The 26,523-nt window shown below is 46.2% G+C and overlaps 1 protein-coding gene across 1 annotated transcript in view; it reads left to right on the forward strand.

The window, feature by feature from the left end:
• TAX1BP1 (Tax1 binding protein 1) overlaps nt 1-26,523 on the forward strand; it is a 1,378,509-nt gene that overhangs the window by 1,240,963 nt on the left and 111,023 nt on the right. The window contains exon 17 of the mRNA XM_069648239.1: nt 11,291-11,376. Within this exon, the coding sequence (XP_069504340.1) occupies nt 11,291-11,376 (86 nt within the window). The remainder of the gene's footprint in view (nt 1-11,290; nt 11,377-26,523) is intronic.

The following is a 26,523-nucleotide window of genomic DNA, read 5'->3' on the forward strand; positions in this document are numbered from 1 at the left end:
CGAGTGCCTACCGGAATCTCATTGTTTGCTGTCTCAGCTGCAAAGCCGTTGCTTGAATGGGAATGCATTAGAGCCTATATCACTCCCCTCTTTGTGTAGATTTTGGATCGTTGGCTTTCTTGATTTAAAATTGTCATCTGATATAATGCGACTTTTGGACATGGACACCATTGTGGAGGAATTTATCAGACAGCAACTGTATATGGAAACACATTTGCATGGAAAGATTGCCTGTAATGTTACTGAACTGTGTTTTACATTCAGAATGGTTTGTTTTTACTAGTCAGCAGAATGAAACGCAGAGCATTGTGTTGTGCTCTTTTAGACACCTTGCAACAGAATATCATGATTTAACCAACGATTTTAAAGTGTTGTGCAAACTTGGTGCAAATGGTGCCAATTTTTTCAGGATTAGGATTAAGGATTCGATAGGTGTAAAATAAAAAAATATCTCGCCTCCATACTGAAAATCAAGTCGCCACCCCATGATTATGGTCACCTCTCAACTTGACTTGGAATACCCCATGGTTAAATGCAATTCCGGCTCAATGTACGTTTGCACCAGGGGAAGGGTGCTCAGCCAATCAGGTGGCTGGAACAGCAGACGAGTAGGTTTCCAGCCACCCGAAAAAACTTCTGCAGGTGGTACCATCTTTTGTTTTTCTTATATTTTACTTTTTTCTTGAATGTGGTGCGGCAACACGGAGCTTCTATCTGTTGCTTAGACCCAAAACAAAACCATACCTATTCCCACCACTCTCTACCTCCCCACTTACCTGCTGGACCGGAGCGTTGTGCTGCCGCCCTCCTCCTGCTCCCTGCCGCTGCCACAGAAATGGAAAAGGGACTGTTTTCTTTTTTCCTGGAGATTGATGTCACTTTGCAGCCAATCTCATGAGTAAAAAAAGAAACAATTTGCACCACGGATAAATAACGGGGTGCAAATGATCCCTCCTCCCCCGCTGGGGGAAAGGGGGGACATGGCCTTTAATGACGTCCTGGCCTCGCTCTGGCCTACCTAGGTTCGGGCTGGCAGGCCGTTAAAGGCCATGTCCACTACGCCTCCACCAGGGTGAAAGCCATATTAATGTTCTCTGGCTAATGCCCCCAACTTTATTTTTCATAAATTATTGGCTGTTACCATCACGGCGAGGCGATCTAGTTTGATCGCTCTCTCTCGCTGTCTCTCTAGCTCCCTCCCATGCTGTCTCTCTCTCCCCCTCCCACGCTGTCTCTCTCTCCCTCCCACGCGGTCTCTCTCTCTCTCTCTCTCTCTCTCTCTCTCTCTCTCTCTCTCTCTCTCTCTCTCTCTCTCCTTGTTTTACTGAGAACAGCACGTTATCAAAACCTAGAATAACCACATGCATTATTTTCTGATAGCTTATCATTCCAAAACGAACAGTCTGGTGCAGTGCTATTGTACGCTTCTAAAATATACCAGTGCGAAGGGAAAGTGGACAAATAAAACAAGTGCGGGTCCCAGACTGCTTTTCTTAAAGTTAATTAGCAATTTGGGACATAAAAATGACCACCCTTCTTTATAGCTTAACACCTACCTCTGCGATGAAGGGACTGTATGCTTAGCTCACTAAGTACATGATGCGCGTAATGCACAATGGGCTTGATGTTCATTTCGTTCTCACAACACTCACCCCAACATTAAAATGTTTGTGACAATGAACCATAAATATTGATTGGAACAGATTTAGGATATGAATGTGCGCATGGAATAGCTGTGACATTAGTCACGTCTTGGGGTCTAATGAACTTCATGAAATAGTTTTCTTTCTCCATGCAGAATTTTAGCTGGGGCTCAGGATAAAGATGTAACCTCATACCCGCCTTGGAGGTCAGGATTGGCTGTGGAACCTGCACCACAAGAGGGGGGGGGAGTGCGTGGGGGGGGGGATTAAGATTGAGCACGCAGCATAGAGCCCGAGTGTTAAGAGAGGGAATTGGTTTGGGGTTTAAAAGTAGGAGGAAATGAACGTAGGGTCTCCATGCACTTCTGTGTTCCATGGAGTGTGTGGCTGGTGTGCAGAAAGTGTTCGGACAAAGGAAGGAGGATATCCAACCATGGGGGAGTTGTGGAAGTGAGTGAGAAGAGGTATGGGGCTTGAGTGGTAGCAGAAGCAGATTGGTGTAAGAAGACGCAGCTAGAGGTGGTGCACAGGATAAGGCGCTGACTGACAGTTGCGAGTGCGGGCATACACTGTCTATGCGCACCAAAGGTCTATGGCTCTTGATTGGCTGGAACCTTACCTAGGGGTGTTGTTGTGCACATGCTCAATACACAGACATCAGAAGAGAAGTACTTCTATATATGAAAGGATTGCAGTGTCACCCTATTAGTATATGCATTTATATACTTTGGCTTGTCCTTTTCACTGATCGTAGATATATTTCTGATGTTTGTTAATCTGCTTAGAATCACATGCTGTGCATAGGTCCGACATCCAGTGGTCACTGCGGAGTATTGCATTTTGTTTTTCGTAGTCGAAAAGAGGACGTCGACCAGGCGTGTCTGAAACACTATCCCTATAGTGACGTGCGTTGTACCCACAATCCCTCACGCGTCGAGGTCCCTCAGATTGTTTTTTTCCGCCCAGCTTCTGGTCGCCTTCACGCGGAGCTCCTCGAGAGACATTGCAACCCTCGACCTTTGGTCGTTTCTTCTACGAAGATTAATACAGCACTCCCTCGACGCAGTGTAGCTGTTCTCCGCCGAGCAAAATCGTCGACGGAGGGTCGAGCGGAGGAAATCTTCGGCGCTGCCGAACACGTGGCCTGGCCTCGCTGGCCACATACAGTAGGGAGAGTGGGGTCGTGGGACATCTCTGGGTCTTTCTGAGAATGCCTTTCCCTTTCCCCTTCCTTTCCCTGGGGGTGTTTATCGCGATTTATTGCCTCTGCTATGGAGAGGACACCATTTAGGTTTTGCCCACTTTGTAAAGGCAAATTCACTTGGAAGGACAAGCACTCACGGTGTAACCGCTGCTTGCCCCTCGATCACAAAGAGGAAGGGTGCGCGGCTTGTCGGCTTCTGAAGCCTAAAACTCTAAAAGACCGTAGGGTTAAAAGGTGGGCGGCCTACGCGATGTCGAAGGCCGAAGGTTCACCCGCCGCTGCTACCACCGACAGTGACGAGGAACGCGATGACACGACCTCCGCCACGGAAGTCGAAACCCCCTCTAAGGAGCGCTTACGCGCTTCGTCTGTCCCCGGCCCCGACGGGCTCGGCTCACGCCCTGCTTATGGGGATGAACACCCCGGCGACACTGACGCACACAAAGATTCACATAAAGATAAGCACACAACCCATGGCTCTTCTTCGTCTAAGTCGAAGAGAGCTTCGGCGCCCAAGGAGACGCAGGTTCCACCGGCGGCCTCCTCGGACCGTTCGGGTTCGAAGCCCCTCTCGCAACCGCAGCCGCGACCTGCGACTGGGCTTTCGGCAAACAAGGGCGCCACCACCAAACCATCGGCCGGTGCGCATCAACAGAAGGCGCAGACCGCCGTACAGCGCTCGATACCCATAGCGTCGAAAACTCAAGCTTCCGCCGACAAGAATGTCGCCGATAGCTTAGCCAGGATCGTTGTAGCCGACGCCCAAAAGCGTACGCCGAAGATTTCGTCGAGCGTTACGCATAGATCAAAGGATACGGCGAAAACACCCGAAGGAAAGCAGGGACTACCCCCTTCAGTCAGGGAGTCTCCCGACACACCTGAGGGTTTTGAGGAGGGCGACGGGACACTTTCCTCGACGCTTTGGGAGAGGTCGAGCCATTTCGAGGTAGACAACTCGAGTTTTCCCCCGCTAGACCGCTCTGGGGTACCCCATGAAACTATGGAGAGACTCCACCTCTGTATGGAGAGGATGGAAAAGTTTATGAGTACCCAAGCCCCTCTAACTCTCAGAAGAACTAGAGAAGGGCCTCAAGACGACCCCAGAGCCAAAAAACCGAGGCTGGTCGATCCCCTGCTGGACACAGCCTCAGACTTCCAAGATGTATATGACCTCACTGGGGAGGAACAATACTTCGAGGAAGAAGATGATTTCATGGACAACGAAGGACAGAACCAGGAGGAATGTCTAGAAGACAGAACAGACATTATAGAAGAAGGCTTCGGGGATTAGCCCAGGAGAAGGACCTTCGCACCCCTGGCAATCACCATCAGTGTGTTCCGACACTGATGCCCTAAATCTAACTCCTCCGGATAATTCTCCAGTTAGGAACACGTCTCCAATTGACGATCAGCCTACTTTCAATGCACTGTTGCGCAGAGCAGCAGCGCATTTCGAACTGGACACGGGAGAACTCTCTCCAGAATTAGACTTTGTAGAAAGAGTCATTAAAGAAAAACCCCCGGTCAGCCAGACCATTCCACTCCTCGCCTCAGTTAAAAGGAGGATCACCCCGTCGCTGTCCACTCCCGCATTGATCAGAGGGGTCAATCCACGGATTGAGAAACTTTTCGCTCCTTCACCCTCAGACCCGCTCTACATTAGGGGACATTCCATACCGGACTCCCTAGTTGTATCTAATACTAGAAAGAGGGCAGGGGTACCACTTTCCACCAGTGAGGCACCCCCTGACAAGGAGGGCAAGAGGCTATATGCCCTTGCAAAAAGAGTTACTTCCTCGGCTGCCTTCTCAGCAAGAATTGCCAACAACAATTCCTTGCTTGCGAGCTACGCAGACGCGCAGTGGGCCAAACTGCGCAAAGACGCAGAGGAAGCACCGGAGCCTTTACGTACACGCCTACTGTCGACTATTGGCGAAGGAACACAAGTGAACCAGAGCATTGTAAAAAAACTCTCTGGACGCGGCAGAAACAGCAGGACGTTCCCTGGTACAAGGAATACTCCTAAAGCGCCATGTATGGCTGCGCAACTCAGGCTTTAAACCGGAGACACAGGCGTCTTTAATAAATAAACCTGTCGAGGACGCCAACCTCTTCGGAAAAGCGGTAGATGAAGCCCTAGAGATGGCCAAAAAAGAGTTCGACACTATCAAGACTCTTGACCAGATCTCTAAGCCCACTACCCGACGCGGCTATGGCAACAAGCGCTTTTTTCGTGGCCAACGGCAACAACAACAAGGTCACCATCAGCAATACCCTGCCACCAATTACCAAGCCAATAGTGGGCAGTACAGCCAAAGAGGCCAACGCCGGGGCAAAGGGAGAGGTCGGGGATCCACCCCCAGAGGCTCCCAAGCCCCCAACAACTCCAAGTGACGCGAAGATTCGCGTCCCCTCCCATGCAACACCGGTCGGGGGCCGGATAACATCCTTTCTTCCTGCATGGGAGGAGATAACGTCAGACCTTTGGGTACTTTCCACCGTAGCCCACGGATACTGTATCGAATTCAACAGTTCCCCATCCTACAGACCCCCGAGGGGACGGCGGTTGACACCGGAACATCTTGCCATCCTTCTTCAAGAAGTACAACAACTGCTGGAAAAAGGAGCCATAGAGGTCGTGCCTCTATCTCAGGTAACGGAAGGTATTTATTCAGTGTACTTCCTTGTACCCAAAAAGGATCTAACCATGCGCCCTGTATTAGATCTGCGCCCAGCGAACAAGTTTATCAAACCCCAAAAGTTTCATATGGTGACCTTACAGGAGGTGATCCCGCTGCTTTCACAGGGAGATTACATGACAACATTGGACATGAAAGATGCATACTTTCATATTTCAATGTTGCCAGCGCACAGAAAATACCTAAGGTTCATGATAGAGGGCAAACACTACCAGTTGAAGGTGCTACCCTTCGGTATAGCTTCAGCACCAAGGGTATTCACAAAGGTACTGGCAGTGGCTGCGGCCCACCTGCGCAGGTTGTCCATCCCAGTTTACCCTTACCTCGACGACTGGCTCATAACAGGGGACTCCTACGAAACATGTTTCTCCAATACCCAAAAGACGGTAGACCTTTTGTTCCAACTGGGCTTCTCCATCAACGAAAAGAAGTCCAGTCTAGACCCCAGTCAAATCAAACAATTTCTAGGGGCTCTAATTCAAACAAGGGACGGCCTCGTCTTCCCCTCCAAAGAGAGGGTCCAAAACATGCTGTTTCAGATCCCCCAATATGTGACCGGCCGAGAGGTGACGGTACGCAAAGCAATGCGCTTGCTAGGAATGATGGCGTTGTGTATTTATTTGGTACCTCACGCGCGCCTGCGCATGCGCCCAATGCAAGAGTGGCTCAACAGCCAGTGGTGTCAGGCCAGCGGACAATGGGACGATCTAGTGGTGGTCTCGCAGGCCTTGGTTCTCTCGCTACAGTGGTGGACAAAGGGGAACATGGAAAAAGGAAAACCCTTTGCCACACCCGCGGCGGAAGCCACTCTAACCACAGACGCATCCCTCACAGGATGGGGTGCTCACCTATCCCATCAGACTGCTCACGGAGTGTGGACTCCGAACGTAGCATCCAAACACATCAATCTACTGGAGCTACTAGCGGTATTCAAGGCGCTAAAAGCCTTCCAAGAACACCTACAAGGCAAGACAGTAATGGTCCTTACGGACAGCACTACAGCCATGTACTACATCAACAAGCAGGGGGGCACCCACTCTCCAGGCTTGTCCAAACTGGCCCAGAATATATGGAAGTGGGCTCTCAAACAGGACATGTTCCTACTATCACTACATGTACCCGGGGAACTCAATCTGCTGGCAGACAGACTCAGCAGAGATTTCCCCCTGCCCGAAGAGTACGAATGGCGTCTGCACGAAGACATCGTCTTCGACGTCTTCACACAATGGGGATTCCCAGAAATAGACCTGTTCGCAACCCTGGAGAACTCTCAATGCCTAAGTTACGCCTCCAGGTACCCCCAGAACCAATCCAAGGGGAACGGTCTATCGATGCAATGGTCAGGGAAATTTGTTTACGCTTTTCCCCCCGACTCCCCTTCTCAACAAGGTGGTGCACAAGATGCACCAGGAACAAGTGACCATGATACTGGTGGCCCCAATGTGGGCCCGACAGCCATGGTTCGCTCACTTGATGGAGATGTCTCTATCTCCCCCAGTAAAACTCCCCTGCCCGTACAACATGCTATCTCAGAACAAGGGCAGGACTCTGCACCCATGCCCCCAGAACATGAATTTAGCAGCTTGGCTCCTGAGGTCATAGAGTTCGGACATCTACAACTCCCGCAAAGATGCATGGACATCCTCAGGGAAGCCAGAAAACCGAACACTCGCCACTGCTATTCTAGCAAGTGGAAGAGATTTGTCATCTGGTGCAGGAGTAAAAGCATCAACCCTATTGACTGCTCTCCCACACATGTGGTACTATACCTGACCCATCTCTTGGATTCAGGCCTAGTGTTTAACTCCATTAAAGTCCACCTAGCGGCACTTTCTGCATACACCACCTCCCAACTCAAAGTGTCGTGGTGGAGGATCCCAGTTATAAAGGCATTCATGGAGGGAGTAAAAAGAATACACCCCCCGATAGCTGACCCTGCTCCCGGATGGGACCTTAATGTGGTACTTACCAGACTCATGGGCTCTCCATTCGAACCCATGCACAAAGCATCCCTTAAACATCTTACTCTTAAGACTGCTTTTTTAATAGCTATCACCTCCATCAGGAGAGTAAGTGAACTTCAGGCTCTTTCTGTTCTAGACCCCTTTGTTACAGTTCACAAAGATAAAGTGGTTCTACGCACTCACCCTAGGTTTGCTCCGAAATTTATTTCTAAATTCCACGTAAACCAGTCTATAGAACTACCAACGTTCTTTCAAAATCCTTCCAATTTGGGAGAAAGGACTCTGCACACACTTGATGTACGCAGGGCGGTCATGTTCTACATGGAAAGAACCAGACCATTGAGGAAGACTAATCAGTTCTTCGTCTCGGTGGCAGCAGGAAGAGAAGGAGATGCGGTTTCAAAATCCACTATTTCTAGATGGATTGTTCAATGCATCACTCTCTGCTATACTCTTGCTAAGAGAGAACTACCCTTTAAGCCAAGAGCACACTCTACTCGAGGCACGGGGGCATCCATAGCATTCATTGCAAATGTTCCCCTTGAGTCCATCTGCAAAGCAGCTACCTGGAGTTCTGTGCACACCTTTACAAAACACTACTGTCTAGATACACACTCTAGATCTGACTCCCAGGTGGGACAGGCAGTATTACGACACCTTTTCTCTACTGTTCCTTCTCATAACCCACCGCCAACTCCGGGTACTGCTCGCTAGTCTATGCACAGCATGTGATTCTAAGCAGATTAACAAACATCAGAAGAGAATGCATTACTTACCGTAAAAGCATTTCTGATGGTTGTATCTGCTTAGATTCACATGCGCCCACCCTTCCTCCCCGCTCGGATGGAAGGAACATAGACTTCCTTTATATATCTCTCTCTCTTTCTGTACTCACTCACGTCTAGAAGGCTCCCTCAGGGCAGAAAAAATACAAACAGAGGGACCTCGACGCGTGAGGGATTGTGGGTACAACGCACGTCACTATAGGGATAGTGTTTCAGACACGCCTGGTCGACGTCCCCTTTTCGACTACGAAAAACAAAATGCAATACTCCGCAGTGACCACTGGATGTCGGACCTATGCACAGCATGTGAATCTAAGCAGATACAACCATCAGAAATGCTTTTACGGTAAGTAATGCATTCTCATTCTATTGCTAATTGTTTGTTGAAGTCTGAATCGTTTTAAGATTGTAAGTGTTGGGGAGAATTCTCAGAAAATGTGTGAATTCCCTTCTACCTTAGAGACCCCCAGATCTTTTTGCTGGACTTTAGGACTTTTAATTTCTAACCTGGAGAGAGTTAGACCTTTTTTTCCACTCTCTCATGTATTTTTCTTTGATTTGGACTCTGTGTTTCTTTTTGACTTTGGAGTCTGACAAACTACATAGGCATTATCTTTACATTGTGACACACAGCACCTTCAGTGCAGTGGCACAGGGAAGTCTTAGATTTCCCAAAGGTTTAAATACCTTCTGTTTTGTGAAACTACTGTTTCCAAGAGCAGTGAAGTGAAATTGACTTGACTTACATTTTGTAACTTTCTAGACCCAGTTCACACTATTTTACAATAGGGTGCTGGAGGGGTTACTTGGTATCCCCTTAGTCTAGTTTCTCGTGTAACATTTTTTATGTTACTCTTTCTACAATTAATGGCTGGTGGCAGTGGTTTACTTTTTCCTACCATTGTGTGTTTCTGCCACGTCTGCAATTGCAGCTGAAAGCACACGTAGGTGCCCATTTGGTCAAAATGGCCCCAGTCTTATTTTTTCGCCATTTCTTGTTTGAAAGGTCCTTCGTGAGATTTACTCTGCCCGCCAAACCAGGTTTGGTCCCTTTGTTCATTTTGTCTTTGGCGGGATTAACTGGTAATGCCCGCCTCTGGCTCCAGCGTGTCTGGCAGGGCAGGAAGCGAAGGATGTGCCCGAAACTCCCTGTGCTTAATCCCCTTGGTTACGGGAATGCACTCAAAGGTGATTGGCTGGCTGTCCTTGAAGGACAGCCACCCTGCTGTGAGAGTGACAGCTAGGCTGTAAATGAATGGGAGAAACCTGCATAAAAGGTGAGGCTTTTGGCTTGCAAGTCAGAGTTGACCAATGGATGAAGGAATCCAAAGAAAAACTTGGAAGAGAAGCTTGCTGCAACTCCTGGACCATCGGTTTGCCCAGTGAAGCCCTGCTGCATCACTGAAGCTCCGAATTCACCTCGATTAGAGAAGCCCTGCAACATACTACTTCTCCCCTTGGGTTGGTGGGACCAATTGACCCCAAAGCAAACCCGTCTGGACATCCTCTCGGAGCTGGCTGTACTCCATTGCTGCTGCAGCAACCGATTGCCAGGGAGAAGAACACCAGAATCTAGTGTCTCATTTTTAAGTCGGACCCGAGCTACAGGAAGATCCTCCGGACTCCCACAAAGCAGGACTGACCAAGCCTGAGCCACCTCAACAGAGTGCTGGACCCCAGATGCGAGGAAAGTCCATGAAGGTATCCGAGAACCGCAGTGGTACTATTTGCAAGAGCCACAAGGAGCTGAAACCGCAAAGTGCTGCTGATCTGAAGTTTGCCCATAGCTGCTGCCGACCTTCAATTCGTAGTTCAGGAGTCCCCAGATGTCCTCCCTCTTGTCCCCATGACTGAGGCTCAGGAACAACAGGATCTGCAGACCTACACACAAACCGAAGCCAGCCGGAACCAATTTCCTCAGACCAAAGGTACTGTAAAACTAAGGGGACTTATCTCTTGTTGGGTAGCCTTGCTAGCACTCAGTTGAGACTTGTCTTGGTTGCTCTTGCAGAGTTGCTTGCAGCTTTGCTCCTCAGCCTCCCAGCGTGTGGCCCTACAGTGATTTCATTTTTGTGAAAGACTTCTAAAACATTGTGCAAGACTTTTTACCTACCTGCCCGAAGTGCTTCAGCTCACCTAGACTTTTGTTGAATTAACATTGGCTGTCCTGGCTCCCTGAAAGACTCTTCTTACCTCTAACTTTGTGCTTTACCTTTCCCCCCGAGGAAAGGGTTAATTTACTTAGGTTTGGAGGGTTCAGAAAAGTACTTACCTGCTTAAGAATATTTGTTAACCATTGTTTTATTCCCTCATCTTTTCCTTTTGACACTAACCTCAGTATTGCTCTGCATGTACCAGTGATATATCAATGTCCATAGTGTCCTAGTTATTTAAGTCACGTCAGGGTGTAGGGGGTATCTGTGTGCCATCCCAAATGGGTATCTACTGATCTATTGAAACAGAGTGTGTGTAATGTTGAAGTATATTATTATGTTACATGTTTTGCTCCCTTCTAATGAAGGCTTATTCAACTGACTGTTAATACATAATTGTTATATCAAGAAACCTTAAGTGTTTATTTGAATCCTTGTCACTATGAATCTTTGTGCGACAACCCTACAGCTCACATTGACCCCTCTTGAGATAAGCTTGGCTGCCCAGTCACTCTACCAACTTGTGTAGTACATGCTTGTAGCAAAGGTTGGGTTAACTACTGCCAAGAGGACAAGGCTGGTGCAGTCTCCCACAGGGTACTGCATACAATCTTGCCTAACAGTAATTATGAACTGACATTTACGATGAATGCAATATTTTTCTCAATCTGTGTTGAAAATGTATTAATATTTTTGATTGTATAATTGAAGGTTTGGACTTGGTGAACGCTCCTATAAAGAATTGGTCTTGGAGAAGGTTAATTTATAGTATATGCACAGGAGGACTGTGAAAACAATAATTTGATTGGCACATTTTCCTAATAACGTATTCTTTTGTCTAGGATGAAGACGAGAATTTGCCTGCAAATCAAAATCCACAAAGTACACTTCTCCATGATCCTGGGACAGGGTTCTGCTTCGAATCTAGGTGATGTATATGCATAGTCTATCTTGTATTAAACAATCCTGCCCTTGTGGAATGCGGTAATTGTGGAAAAACTTAACCAAAATAATTTTTTTGATTAGTTTGTTTTGTCTTTATTAATGGTGCTATCCAAATTGTGTACCCTTTTTATTTCAAATGTTTTTATTACATTTTCATCTTGTGCATTATTTTAAAATCAGTTTCTAGTGGATACCTTTCTTACACAGTCTTTTTTGAAGTAGGACTAGGCCCAGATTGTTTTTGGGAATCTTTAGGCAGCCACCACAGAATTGCTACAACTCCATGACTGGCTCTGACAGGACACTCACGCATGTGGTGTATATTGGATACGATATCCCTCTGTGTCTGTATTAGATCGTGGCATCCTGAAACCAGTTTGAGTAGAGCCATCCTGACAACTTCAGTATAGGTATCTCTCGTCGTTTAGTTGTAATCCTCTGCCCCGTAGGCGTTCATTCCCACCTATCCTTTTGCATGTGAATTAAGGTTTTGAATGATGCTTTGCGAATGGATTGTGTCCTCCCACACATTCCTCATCTTTGATATATTCGTAAGTCTGCTTGCAGCTTCGGGAACGTTTTTCATAATATCTGTCACTGTGTGTCGTCGAGTCGTGACCCTCGACGGCCTCCGTCCTGTCCCAGGCCGTGACTTCAACACTTGGTTAAGAAGCTTGCGCAGCGCCATTGCCTCAGTTTGGTTTTCCCGCATGCCCAGCACGCTTCGGACAGTTCATCGCCTCAGTGATTTTCCCACTGCGTATTTCAGAGTTTCAAAGTTTTTCGATAATGGCTACACTGAAGACCAGTTTCAAACGGGGCTCTGACTGTGGTGCTGGAATGTCCATTATGGACCCACATCAGATCTGCTTTGGTGCTTGGGTGTGGACCATAGGGTCTATGATTGCGGTTTCTGTCAGTTAATGACCGGCAAGGCCTTAAGTGCAAGGAACAGGAAACTCACTGCAGGCATGCCCCTTTCTAAATCTCCTTCAACTACTCCTTTCAAATGCAGGTTGTGGGAGGAATCCAGGGAGGTTTCTCCTGCGAAAAAGTACTCTAAACATTTAAAACGGTCGAGATCCAGATCTCGTCATTCGTCCTCATCGCACAAAAAGACAAAGAAAACAACTCCATTGTTTGCGGTCGTCTTCGTCAGGCTCCTCTACTTACAGAAGGGTATGCTTTCCCAGCAAGTCGGTTATCTTCAGCTGACTGGGAGAAATTATGTCTCCAGATGCTGGATGTGTTCCGGAAGGTGGCTCCAATCGCCCCTTCGAAAGAGCCCAAGAAGGATTTACACCCCACTGCATCTGGTAAGACAGGCAGGGCGTCTTCTGAGACCACTACTTGCAGGCCTTTGTCTTTGCACAAATTGAAGCCAAAGTCTTCCTCCTCGACTCTTCTAAAGGATACGGGCACCTGGTCCATCTAAGCCAGTGTTGCCCTTGAAGCCCTTGACACCCCCAATGACGTTGATGTCGTCAACACCCACAAGGGTGGTTTCAAAGCCTTCTATGGATTTATGTAAGGCTGATTTCTTTAGACCCATGGGGGAAAGCTCCTGTTAGGCAAGATTGTATGTAGTAACCCTGTGGGAGACTACACCAGCCTTATCCTCTTGGCAATAGGTAACCCAACCTTTGGTATAAGTCTGTACTACACAAGTTGCTAGAGTGACTGAGCTGCCAGGCTTATCTGATGAGGGGTCAATGTGAGCTGTATGGTTGTAACATAGAGTTTCACAGGGACAAGTATTCAAATAATACTTATACTCAAGGTTTGTTGATAAAATAATTATTTATTAATTTAACAGTTTTAAAATAAGCCACCTTTAGAAGGGAGCAATTGGCAACAATAAAAATACACTTCAAAATACACTCATTTAGTTCAGTAAAGTAAGCATACAGAATTTCCTCCACGCTCAGGTGACTTCAATAGCTAGGACACTGTGGCCATTAATATATCACTTATTACTCTTTAACTGCAATACTGAAATTGTTTGCAAAAAGGAAAAGGTTAGGGAAGGAAACAATGGTTAACAATTTTTTCAAACGGGTAAGCACTTTTGAACCCCCAATGCGAAGGCAGAAGGGAAGTCTTTGTACTGCGGAGAAGTGGCATGGAAAAGTGGTCTTTCGTGGTTGAGAAAGTCTTTTTTGTGGCTACTGTGCAGAGGAGGAGCCTGCACCCTGTTGACCTTGCAAACAGCATTTAACTTTATTTTCAGCGCGGAGCGCGCGCAGAGAAGTGGTGTGGAAAAGTGGTCCTTTGTGGTTGAGAAACAATCTTTTCTTGTGGCTACTGTACAGAGGAGGAGCCTGCACCCTGTTGACCTTGCAAACAGCATTTAACTTCATTTCCAGTGCGGAGCGCGTGCAGAGAAGTACTGTGGAAAAGTGGTTCTTCATGGTCACTCGTGTTCAGGAGAGGGCTGGAACACTTTATCCTTGGCACACAACAGGACATTTGAACGAAGAACCAATACTGCAGCGCAGTTACGTGCGGTAAGTGAGAAGGTTGGGAAAGTTGACTGAGAACGAGCGGGAGACTGCGGAGGGATTCCTCTTTGGTCCTGCAGCGTTCTGAGCATTGTAATCAAAATGTATAAACCCACAAAGTAACAGCTTTGGCTAATCATAATTTGCAACCGTCCTACACCCCTTTAGTCTCCTGAGTGCCTAGAACTGTCCTGCGATTGGACATGCCCCCTAAAGCTACGAAAACATGGTATAATTTAAGAAGGGGCAAAATGGATAAGGAAAGCATCACCCCAAAACCCGGCGCACTGGCTGAAAAGGGCACCATACCGGCATTGTTTCAGAAAATCACTCCTGAAGTAAAATATAAAGTAGCCTTTACAGACATTTCACTGGCCAAAGATAATGGCAGTCAGGCGCTGGACACCACTTATTTTGATGATATAGAGAATAACTCCCTATTGGATTCTTGCTTTTCCATTCAAAGATCAATGGCATCAACAACTAGGGAGGACACGCCTGTTAATAAGGACGTAATTATTGTGGAAGCTCAGGTGCTGAATACAGCTAGCAGCTCACCATCAATCACATTGGAGGCACAGGAATTGAATCCAACAAATAGCTTGCCAGCAAGCACGGCGGAAGAACAGACACTGAATCCGGTAAACAGCTTGCCATCAATCCCTGAAACTGGGCTGCTATCAGCCTCATCTAATCTATCAATTGACATCGAGGATACGGGATGACTTGATGAGACTAGACCAAGTGAGACTTCCCGTTACAATTTGACAACAATAGCAGAATTACAAGCCTCTATGCCTTCAATGCAGTTTGCATTAAAACATATTATTGAAGCTCTGCGGGAGAACACAGTTCTCCACCTTGGCCTCCCTGATCCAAGGATAATGCAGGAAACTGAGGCACCTGTAATCACACCACCAATGATCGAGCAAGAGGACCAGGATCAACCACCAAATGAAGAAATAAATTCAGACCCTATTGAAAATTCAGCTGTATTCTTTTCTAAAAAACAGCGACGTTTGGCTAAACGAGCCGCAGCTAAGAAAGCAACAGTGGAAATAGCATCACCATTACCGGCCACTGATAATCTACCTCATCCTACAAAATCAAAAAAAGCACGGAAAAGATCACGAAAAGCCAAAAAAACGCCAAACTAAAGGTTCTGGGACTCTGACTAGCTGGATACTCCCAGAAAAGCCAAATTAAATATCACTCCCAAGCGGTAATGATCAAGATTCAAGTGCCACTTATTCCACCACCAATGAAGAAAATAAATATTCTACTCCCCGTAGGAGATCAAAGCCATGTATACAAGAATGTCCACCCTCGGCGACAGATTCCCGAATCACTAAGGGACTGTAAGAATACGGAGAGTAAAATCTGTATTATAAAGAACTTGAATAAAAAAAGAGATACATGGCTGACAAGATCAGAACTGTTAAAAAAATTACATCTCATACCTCATCTCCCAATCATACAATCTGAAGGCTTCACTTTTGTGGAACCATTAACGGCCTGTAACCCTAATGTTACGGCACTGCATTGCAGAGTACTAGCCTCTCCACAGCTGATCCGGACCCATAAGCGAAGTCTTAAGCAAGTAGATCTAGTGGTGGATGTTAATCCGGAAGAAGATTTGTCACTACCCATGAATTTAAACACAGAATAACAATAAGAGTGGAAAATAGGCTTTCCCAACTGGAAAAAATTTACAAATGAGTGACATTCAAAACACTCTAAAATGGCTAGCGGACTCATTCTGCGGTACTGCACAACCCCTGAGATTGCTCGCTACTAACATGGAACACTCGTGGGTTCAAACACCTGTTAACCACCAATGGGTCCCTATCCTTTATTGTTAAACATACTTGGCTTCTATCACCAATTACTATGGATGGGTATATTCTATTTCACACTCCTGCAAAAAAGGGTCTACGTGGGCGGACATTTGGGGGGGTTGTTGATAGTGGTTGTAAACTCAATAGCAAGTAGAAAGACTGTAATGTATGAAAATTACATTTGTGTCGTGGAAGTCAACATTATGGTGAAACAGAGTTTGGAGAAAATGCTGTTGGCTAATTTGTATAACCCTCTGGGGGCAAATCATAGAGAACTCATTCAAGATGCACTACACAAACTCTTGGGCCAATGGAAATATGACGCCAAAAATGAATTCATCATTATCGCTGGTGACTTTAATTGCCACATAAAAGGGGGAAGTGGCACTGCCACTAACCCTCTATCCCTATTACCTTATGGAACACAAGAACGAGCAAATGGAGGGAGACTGCTGGTCGAGCTTTTTAAAGTGCTTGGAATTGGAAATCATCAATGGGCGCACCCTTGGTGCTAGGCCTGGCAAGAGTACTTGGAGGAGTGGAACCTCTCAGAGTACCTTGATTATATATTTGCCAGTGGTGATGTGGCATCCATTGTGAGTGATATGAAAATATTCGATAACATATGGAGTGACCGTGAACCATTAATTATGAATATAATCAATCACTCCTGAAATGTGACAATACTGGTAATATTTTTGTAAACCACTCTGCCATTCAGATAACATGATCCGATAACATCCAAAAATCTATAAAAGCAATTGGAGAGTGGGATACAAATCATGCACGCTTTTTTAATCGCATGCCAATAGAAGAAATTGAAAGGTGGATCTGCACCTTCACTGGTAAACACGCCACCTAAAGAGTACCCCTTGTGTCTAAAAAAATCTGTCAATGAGGCACCCTATGATAAGGAAATCAGAGATGCTAAACGCAAGCTCAGAGGGGATATTTGCAAAATCAGAGCAACTGGTCAGTCATTGATCTTAATTCTTAACAACATAAGGAAAATAAAAAACAAATACCGACGATGGTTAAAACTGCGGAAAAGATCAAAGAAATTAGAACTGTGGCAACACACGGTTAAAATACTCTGTTCTGGAAATACTCGCAATATATGGGCACTGCTGGGGGAAGGCAAGAGGAAGTAGGAGGACGCCTATGATTAACCCCATTGGTGCCCAAGAGTGGGTTGCATTTCTTAAGACGTAACGGTACAGAAACTCTCAGTCGGATGACTGATAACAGCATCAAACAAGTCACCCCACCCATTCGCAGTTACTATGGAAGACCTCCTTGATAAAATTAGTAAACTAAAATCATCTAGGGCCCCGGGACCCAATGGATTATCTAATGCGGTCATGAAAAACAACCCCCAATTTTGGACCAGTCTACTGAAAGAATCCCAGAGACATGGCAGACCGCTATCTTAGTACCAGTCTTTAAAAAAGGTAATAAAACCGACCCCGGAAGCTATCGCTTATTGTCTATGCTGGACTGCATGGGCAAGATGTTTGCCTCTTTGCTGTTAAAAGAATTTCAAGTATGGGCAGACAAAGTCGGGGTCCTTGACCGCTTCCAGAGTGGCACAGGACTGGGTACTCTACGTCCCACAATTTACTAGTAATGGATCTGTTGAGGAATAAAGCAATGCAACCTAATAGTTCACCACTCTATGCTCTATACATTGACTTCAAGGCGGCTTTCGATGTAGTGAACAGAGAAAAGCTCTGGCATAGATTGAAAGCATTGGACTGTCCTGAAGGTCTACTCCATTATTTAAAGCTCCTCCATATCAACACCTCCATCCAACTTAAATTAGACAACGGAGGTACTATGTCCAGGCTAATTAAACAAAATAGAGGGGTTAAGCAGGGATGCGTCACTGCCCCCCTGCTTTATAACCTCTTTGTTTCAGATATCCCTGACAAAATTGGTACGAGTCACTGCGTGTGCAGATGACCTCGTGATCTTTGATCATACCTTCAGCGGTTTACTCAGATCGGCAGAGCGTCTCTGGTAGTATGCAGAATTAAATGAGTTAGTAATTAATCACAACAAGACAGAACTCATTCTATATACTTCTGGCAAGGTTGCGTGCCCACGTATGTGCATAAGAACAGTTGAAATCCAGTATACCCAATCCTATAAATATCTTGGGGTGGAATTCGCTAGCAAGGGCAACTATGATTCATGCATACAAGTACGCAAAGTTAAGGCAGCACAATTAGGGCCATGATATTTAAGTTCTCACGCAACCAGAGGGGATACTCCATCTGGGGGGAACGCCAACTATATGTCCATGCCTGGTGCCTATGATAACTTATGCACTGGGGGTGCTGATAAATATGAACCTTGGGTGGCTTCAGATTATAGAGGGCAAATTCTGGAGGAGGCTTTTGGGTCTCCCCCAGTGTATACCGATGGCCATCCTCAGGCTGGAGCTAGGGATTTTCTCACTGAGGTCAATTATTTTGAAAAAAAGAGCAGAACTATATATTAAAATCAGGAATACCCCTTCTAATCCATTGTTGTTGTGTATAAAGGAGGACATGGTAGACGCTGGGCAATCTAAATTAGCATCTGATATGAATGCGTTATTTGAAACTATATTCTGCACTCCACCATGGGGAGAAGATTATGAATACATGAAATATCATCTACATAAGCGCCTAAAAATGTGGAATTGGCATAATAATCATGCACATATGGAGAACTTAAAAAGTTACAGGTTTATTTTGCATGTTTTGTACACATTTAAGAAGGTGCAAATGTACTTAAATTTCTCCAGCATTGGATCTTTCATGGATTCACATGCTTAGAATATTCCCCGTCGTCAGGCTGGGAACCCTCGGTATATTTATTAAAACATTTATCATTGGAAAAAACTCGACACTTTTGTGTCCTATCTATGTCCTTTTGGGCCGCTTACGCATGACCCAATAGGACGTATGGTATAAATAGCCCTGCCCCCATGGCTCCCTTCAGATTTCAACCGTCTCCAAAGTAGTCGGGATCACATCGTGTTTCTACTCTTTGCAAGGTTGCATTTTTTCTTTCCCAATGTCTGGGAAGGCGCTGTTCCGCGCGTGTGCCACGTGTGGAATGAAGAAAGTCTACGAAGGAGATGGGCACATGGATTGCCTTTATTGTCTTCACCCCATCACTCTGTGGACAGCTGTGAAATTTGCAAGGGGTTCTCACAAAAGACGCTGAGGGATCGTAATCGGCATCTAGTAACGTAGCTGAACGAAGGGGCCTACCCTTCATCTGAGGTAGGGTCAGCGCACAGTCTTGCATCGAACAGGCCCAAGTCCCTCCTGTAGTTCCTCGCTGCTTTGTATCAGCGGAGCCTCTGGCAAAGAAGCCACGTCCTACGGAAAAGAGTCGTTCCTCGGGGAAACATCCGGCGAAAGACACCTCTTCATCATCATCAAAGCATGGTCATATGGACCAGGACCATCAACAAGGAAAATCTTCCTCTTTGTCAAAAAAGGACAAGAAAGACCCTTTAAAGAGCTCCTCAGGGGACCATCATAGGTCTTCCTCGACTAGAGACTCGACGAAGCACCGGTCTAGAGACTCCAAAAAGGCGGGATCGCCTAAAGAGCCTGCGTCACAACTACCACCGCTGTCCACGGGAGTCCCGTCGTCGACTGCTTCACTACCGCCTGCGCAGTCAATGCCTGCAGTGGCCTAGTCGACCCCGGCGGTGACGATTGAAGTGGCTCCAAAATTTCCATCGTCGACGGTGGATCCTCCAGAGGTTTGGCAATCGGCAGTGTATGATACAGTTCTGCTGGATACCCTATTACAGCAGGAATCGGCTTTCTCAGTATCGTCGATGGTGGAAGGCCGTGAACAGATTGTTTGTTTGTCCAGCTGATCTTGGCTTACAGGGCGGTGGCAAAAACACCCCCTCTACATCGTCTATGCTAAATCCGCAGTCGCTGTTGTCTTTACAAGTGTTGTCTACGCTGCAATCTCTCTTAAGGCAGTTAGATGCAAGATTACCCCCCATGGGTACACCTCCAGGGATACCAGTGATACCTGTCGACGACGCGCCAGGTCCTGCTCCGAGGTCAACGTCAACGACTGGTTTGCCGACCTCCCGTCCAGTTAGCGAGGAACCTCCCCGCTCACACCCAGAGGAAGGTGAATTGCAAGATTCTGAGTCGGATCAAGGGCCTAGAGCCTCATTCTCTGACGTTTCATCGTCCCCTTCGAGGGACCCTACGTGGGAATCAGAGGCAAAAGTGGAAGCTCCTAGAAGCCCGGCATAGCGGTCATCGCCAGATGACATCGGGTCCTTTCATGCTATGATGGGAAAAGCCTGCATCGAATTTGGTCTGACCCCAAAGGAAGAGAAGAAGGAATGCTTCTTATTTGACCATATGGGGAAGAGGAGAAAGTCAGTCTTCCCTGTTACCATTCTGGACCATGTTTGGCAGGAAAGCTTGCGTACCATGCACCATCCATTTTCAGAGCCTGCAATCAAGGGCAGGTTAGAAAAGAAATGTAAAAAGTGTTTGACCGTTCAGCCCTCCCCGGAATCAGCAGTGTCGGCGGCGGCTGGCAGAAAAGCTAGATCTCAACACAAGTGCACAACACCTCCGGACAGTGAAGCTATAAGGCAGGATGCCTTTGGTAAGAAAGTCTTGTCAGTGGGAGAAACGACGGTCAAAGCGGCTAGCTCATTAGCTATCATGGCACGATACGACCGTGAAATGTGGCATCGCTTGGCCCCCCTTTTGGAACACCTGCCCGAAGAGCACAGGAAAACAGCCATGTTACTGGTGCGTGAGGTGGAAGAGGCATCAAACCACTCTATCAACATCTCTGTGGATTCAAACAAATAAATAACGGAGTGGTGCTAAGAAGGCAAGCCTGGCTAAAATGTACAAACTTTAGACCGGAGTTCCACTATAAGGTGCTTGATATGCCATGTGAAGGTGAGCAGTTGTTCGGGGAAAAGGTGGACGAAGCTCTTAAAGGCATGAAGGAAGATTCAGATACAGCAAGGTCGCTAGGAGCCTTACAAAGTGGTCGAGCTTTTTGGCCTTTTCGCCCCTTCCGCGGAGTCTCAGGGAATTCCCGGTTCACGACATCCAGGGATTGGAGTTTCAACAGATCATCATACTCCTCCCAAGGGTACAGGCGGGCTGTCCAGGCGACACGAAGAAGTCGAAATTTCCAGGTTTCTAGGAGGAGAGGGCAGTCTTCATCCACCAAAAGTAAGCAAAGTCCCAGCAATGACAATCTTCAGGACGTCCTGGGAGGCAGAGTGTCCCGTCGCGTCGAAGAGTGGGAGAGAATAACATCGGACCGTTGGGTGTTGGACACAGTGAAACTAGGCCACTCTTTGCAGTTCAAGACCATGCCATCTCACATTCCAACTGTGTATTCGGCGCAACCCAATCTTCACATATTACAGCAGGAGGTTGTGCTTATGCTGCAAAAAGGGGCTATAGAATTTGTTCCGGTGGCCGAGAGAGGTCTAGGGGTTTACTCCCGTTACTTCATGGTCAAAAAACCCAACGGCAAGTGGCGACCCATTCTGGACCTTCGAGCTCTCAATAAGACTCTGCAACGCCTGAAGTTCAAAATGCTTACGCTTCAGGAGGTCATCCGGTCTATACCGACGGTGGATTTTTTGGCGTCATTAGACCTACAAGACACATATTTCCACATACCCATGCGTCGACGACACAGAAAATTCCTGAGGTTCGTGGTGGGTCAGAGTCATTACCAGTTCAAAGTGCTTCCATTCGGCCTGAAATCATCTCCCATGGCAGCATGGCTACGAAGAAAAGGTAATTGCGTCTACCCTTATCTGGACGACTGGCTAGTAAGGTGCTCGTCGCTGGCAGTGGCGCAAGCAAGCCTAGAGGCCACCATACAACTGCTTCAGCGGTTAGGCTTTGCCATCAACTTTGAAAAATCCTTTCTGGCTTCCTCAAGGAGCTTGGTATTTTTGGGCGCAGAGTTCCAAACTCAATCAGGACTAGTGAAGCCGTCCTTGGAGAGAGTTTAAAAACTCAAACAAAAAGCAAAGGAGTTTAAAAACTGGCACCAGGGTGTCAGTCAGAAAATACATGTCGCTGCTAGGAGCGATGGCGTCATGTATTCCGCTAGTGAACAACTGTCGTCTCTTCATGAGACCGATACAGGAATTTCTGGCAGACCGATGGTCTCAAAGTCGCGGATTGTGGTCCGACAAGTTGAGGATCAGCAGCAAGCTTCTAGAAGCGCTTCAGCGGTGGCAACACTCAGACAATCTGACAAGAGGGTTGCCTCTGCGGGAACCGGATTTTCAATTGACAGTTGTGACGGATGCATCTCAGACAGGGTGGGGAGCCCATCTGGGATCCCTACAGGTTCAAGGCCAATGGTCCCCAGAAGAGTCGACCCTTCACATTGTGGGATGTATTAACCCACTAATGCTATGCACTGCGACATCCCTGTGACTTGATGGTGCCAGAAATATCAAAATGGCCACAAAACCCTTGTGCGGACCAAAACCTATGAAAATGGCGCTCTACAAAGCACAAAAAGATGGCTGTCAAATCAACAGTGCATGTTTTCAGTGGTGAAACAGAGATCTCACTCCTGAAGCATGTCACTGCACTGCCCAACAAGTAAAAATGGAGCACAGAGGGAAAAGCAGTGCTTGCTGAAAGATATCCAAAATCTTTCATTTAAATCCCTTTTCTTGGTTGCTGAAACTGCAGAATGCCGGTGCAAAACACCCACAAACACCTAATATTCTTGCTGGGTGTCACAATTTACTGAATTCAAGAAATCATTGTGAAATTGCAATATCCCAAAAAGCTGAATTTGTAAAAAAAAAAAAAAAAAATCCACAGCCTGCCTGGGGGATCTGTCAAAATCTGGGCGCAGTACCCTCAGCCGCTGAATGACTGTTTTCAAAAGCCTGCAATTAAAACTGTAAACTTGTACAGCTGAAATCTAATGTCTGAAATCTAAGTGACCTGTTATTAAGAGTAACCTAGGTTGTAACTATTTACATCCCATGTTTTAGAACCTGAAATAAGTGTTGTAACACTTTGTTTGGAAATTACAATTTTTTTTTAAACCAAGAAAAACATGCAACAGAATGAAATTTGAATTTAAACCTGACTCAAAGCAAAACCAATATAACAACTTCCCCGAAAAGGCCAGGCCTCTATCTCCACCAGCAACTCGCACCAATGTGAGGATTAAGGGGTGGGAGGAGAATGTGGGCTGCTGTGGGAAGGGGACAATGGATTTCCTCCAACCCAAGGAGATGCTGATTAGGAAGGATCGTAAATGGCCTCTGCCCGAAGGAACTGGGAGGAGATTGCTCCTGAGCTGCAAGAAGAGGAAGGAGGCGGGGACAGACAACCATTTGTTGATTCACAAGGAAAAAAAGCGCGTTTTTAAAAAGACTGATAATTTACTGTGTAAAATTGTGAAAAATATGTAAACCCCAGACTTGTGAATCTAATTTTTGGCTGCACATTTTAAGAGTCGCCAGAACTCTTTGCTATGTTCTGGGAAGTAACAGTGGAAATTATCATTTTTCACCAAATGTATTTATGTCAAAAGCATGACACTTCACATGCTTATGCCCATATGCAATGCGCACATTTGTGGAAATTTGCTCCGAAATTGCACCATGTGTTCCAGGCAAAATGCTGTCAAAAGCAGACCCAAGATCCTACAGCGACGGGGCTTGGAAGAGTATCTGCTCCACAAAATATGTGATCTATATATGTTAATGTGGTAGAGGTTGCACATTTGTAAATATGTATTGTACTAAAAGTAGATTATATTTTCAAGGGGCCAAGTGGAGGATTCTCTGACTCATAAACCCACATCATCATGGTGACACCCTGTTTTCTCCTCCAATCAAGGGAGAGAGGAGACTCTAGCCAATAGCCTGCCTAGGGGGGGCGCTTAGGATAAGCCAGCATATCCACCCCCTTATTATAAGCATAAATAGAGATAGCTGAGGACTTATAAACACACAGATTCACCCACTAACCGATTGCTAGCAGAGCACCCTGTTAGAGAACTTGACATCTTCCTTGCTCTAGACTCCAGAAACTTGGCAAGCAGAAAGGCCCATTCTATAGCTGAACCATTCTCCGCTAGGCCTTAAAATTCAAGAAACCAGAATTCACTCCAGAATCCTAAGGGGAACCAAAGAAACAGCCGGACTGTGCTATAACTGCTTTCCTGCTAAAATAATTATTACCAGAATCAATGGACCCAATCCAGTTGTGCCGTGCTGTGACCAGAGAGCCATTGCAGACCCAGTCCAGTCGTGCTGTGCCGTGCAGACCAGAGCGCCTTGCTGCCAAGTCCGGTGTGCCCAGCAGAATTCCCGTCCAGAAATCTTGACGGACCAGAATTCCTGACGGTTCTGTTCAAACATATATAGTGAGTATCCATAGAATAGGACTGTGTCGCTAGCAGATGTACTTTTCCGTAGTCTATCCCTATCTAAATCCATCCTACTTTGTCTTCAGAACCAGATATTGTTAGGAGTATTTTGAATTGACAGAACTTTCTTGCGTTAAGTCTCTCATTTGTATTCTAAATTCATAAATCATTTGTGTTGTGAATAAATAGAATCCCAGAAAGAAATTGATTATCCACCACATGAAGGGTCCCTGGCTAGGATTGATGGAGATTCATGTGTGCATTCTCTTTTTCTATTGTCATAACCTAGTGTAAACGAAGTTCCATTTGTCTTTTAAAAGTGTATCCTTGCTTTCCCATTCTTGCTCCTATTTGAAAAAAACGACCTCCAAGAAAACATCCATAACTTCTTCATATTTTATGCTAGAAATGAAATGTAAACATCTGCGTGTAACTACCATTCTCAGCTTTCCATAGAACCAAAACCAGAACCATATAGTTCTCTCGCAATCGCGATTACCGCGCACGGAAAGGTTTGCCGCAAATTTTGCTTTAGGTAATTTATTACACGTGTAAAACACCGTTCAATTGCAGCCGACCTCAATTTTAAGTTTTCACATTGCTCATTAGTATCAAATCATTGCTAGTGTTTGTCTGCAACTGTCTAAAGCGGCTCCCATTAGAATTTGAACAATTTCAGTCATTTAAACCATATTTAGTTAGTTTTTTACCCAATCCATTCTCAGATCACTTTAAAACCATTTTGACATTTTGCCAATCAATTCTGTTTCTCTCTTGTGTTTGCTGATGGGGAAATTGGGATTTACATTTTGTTTGAATTCTGCTTTCCTGAATACCTGCTCTCTCTCCTCCTATCTCTTTACATTGCCTATTGGGGGGATCGAGGGGTGTGCAGGGGGAAATAGTAACCACATTGCTATTTGATTTGAACACAGACAAAAGTATTATTTCTGTGCTGTATTGTTTTGCTCACTATTACTCCTTGTGATTAAAGAGATTGCTTTGTACCCATTAAACATAGTGTGGTTATATTGTGAATTACATAAATATTTAAACTTTTCCAAACCAGCCTGATTCCTGGTCCAGTGTGACCGGGGGGTTCCAAGAGAGGGGCGTGATATTAGTGGTACATCGTTCAGAATAAAATAACTTTTAGACACAAACAAATAAATAAGGATTTCCGTTGTGCATTACACGCTAGGCATTGACTTAGGTGAAGTGCCGGATTGAAATCACTTCCAACATCAATGTGCTAGAGTTAAGAGCGGGGTGTTGGGCTCTGAAATAATTTTTACTGTGCATACAGTGATTGGTGGTGATAATATTAACAGACAATACAACCACGATGTTCTACCTCAAGAAACAAGGGGGCACTCGTTCCAGAACGCTCTCGAGCTCAGGAAATATGGCATTGGGCCTTCGAACAAGAAATAAGCATAGTGGCGTACCATCTACCAGGGGTGAGCAATGTATAAGGAGACTCTACAGCAGAGAGATGAACCAACTCCACGAGTGGGAGTTGAATGATCAACAACTGTCGAGCATCTTCAGGAAATGGGGTCATTCTTCTCTGGATCTTTTCGCAACCCGACAGAACAAGAAGTGCAGGCAATTCGCCAGCAGACAGCCACAGCCCGACTCGCTGGGGGATGCGTTCTCCTTCCGTTGGACTGGCAGGTTCGCGTATGCCTACCCTCCGTTTCCGCTCATTCGACGGACCCGCCAGTCGGTCATAAATATCCATCCCGTGTGATTCTAATTGCTCCTCACTGGGCGACAGGGGTGTTGCTAGGTCTGGAAAAGACCCGGGGCTACACTAATGTCGGAACTGTCGGGACTGGGGGCTAGCTAGCCTTTTGGTTGTAGCTCCTGAGATTCTATCCGGAGCTACAACCAAAAGACCAGGGGCTATAGCCCCCTTAGCCCCCCCTAGCAACGCTTCTGCTGGGCGAGACAGTCGTGGTTTTGGGACCTGCTCCAGCTATCGGTGGCAGAGCCAGTGAGGTTCCAAAAGACACCGGACCTTCTATTCCAAGATAAGGGAGCGATTTGGCATCACGACCCGGGCTCCCTCAGCCAGACGGTTTGACTTTTGACTTCTCCGAGTCTGGGGCCCTGAAAATTTCTTCAGATTGTTGCTGAATTTTAGAGGCAGCGAGGGCTCTGTCCACCAATACTTCATATGCATATAACTGGAAGAGATTTTGTATAGGGATCAACCGGGGTTGGACCCGTTCAACATCGCGTCAGAACAAGTCCTACCGTATTTGCTACACTAAGCGAAAAAAGGGTTGTCTTTCTCCTCCATAAAGGTTCACTTGGCAGCCATTTCAAGATTTACTCGAAAAAGCCACTTGACTC

The sequence above is a fragment of the Ambystoma mexicanum genome, chromosome 2q (genome assembly GCF_040938575.1).
Source record: "Ambystoma mexicanum isolate Mex_15411 chromosome 2q, UKY_AmexF1_1, whole genome shotgun sequence".
Taxonomy (NCBI): domain Eukaryota; kingdom Metazoa; phylum Chordata; class Amphibia; order Caudata; family Ambystomatidae; genus Ambystoma; species Ambystoma mexicanum.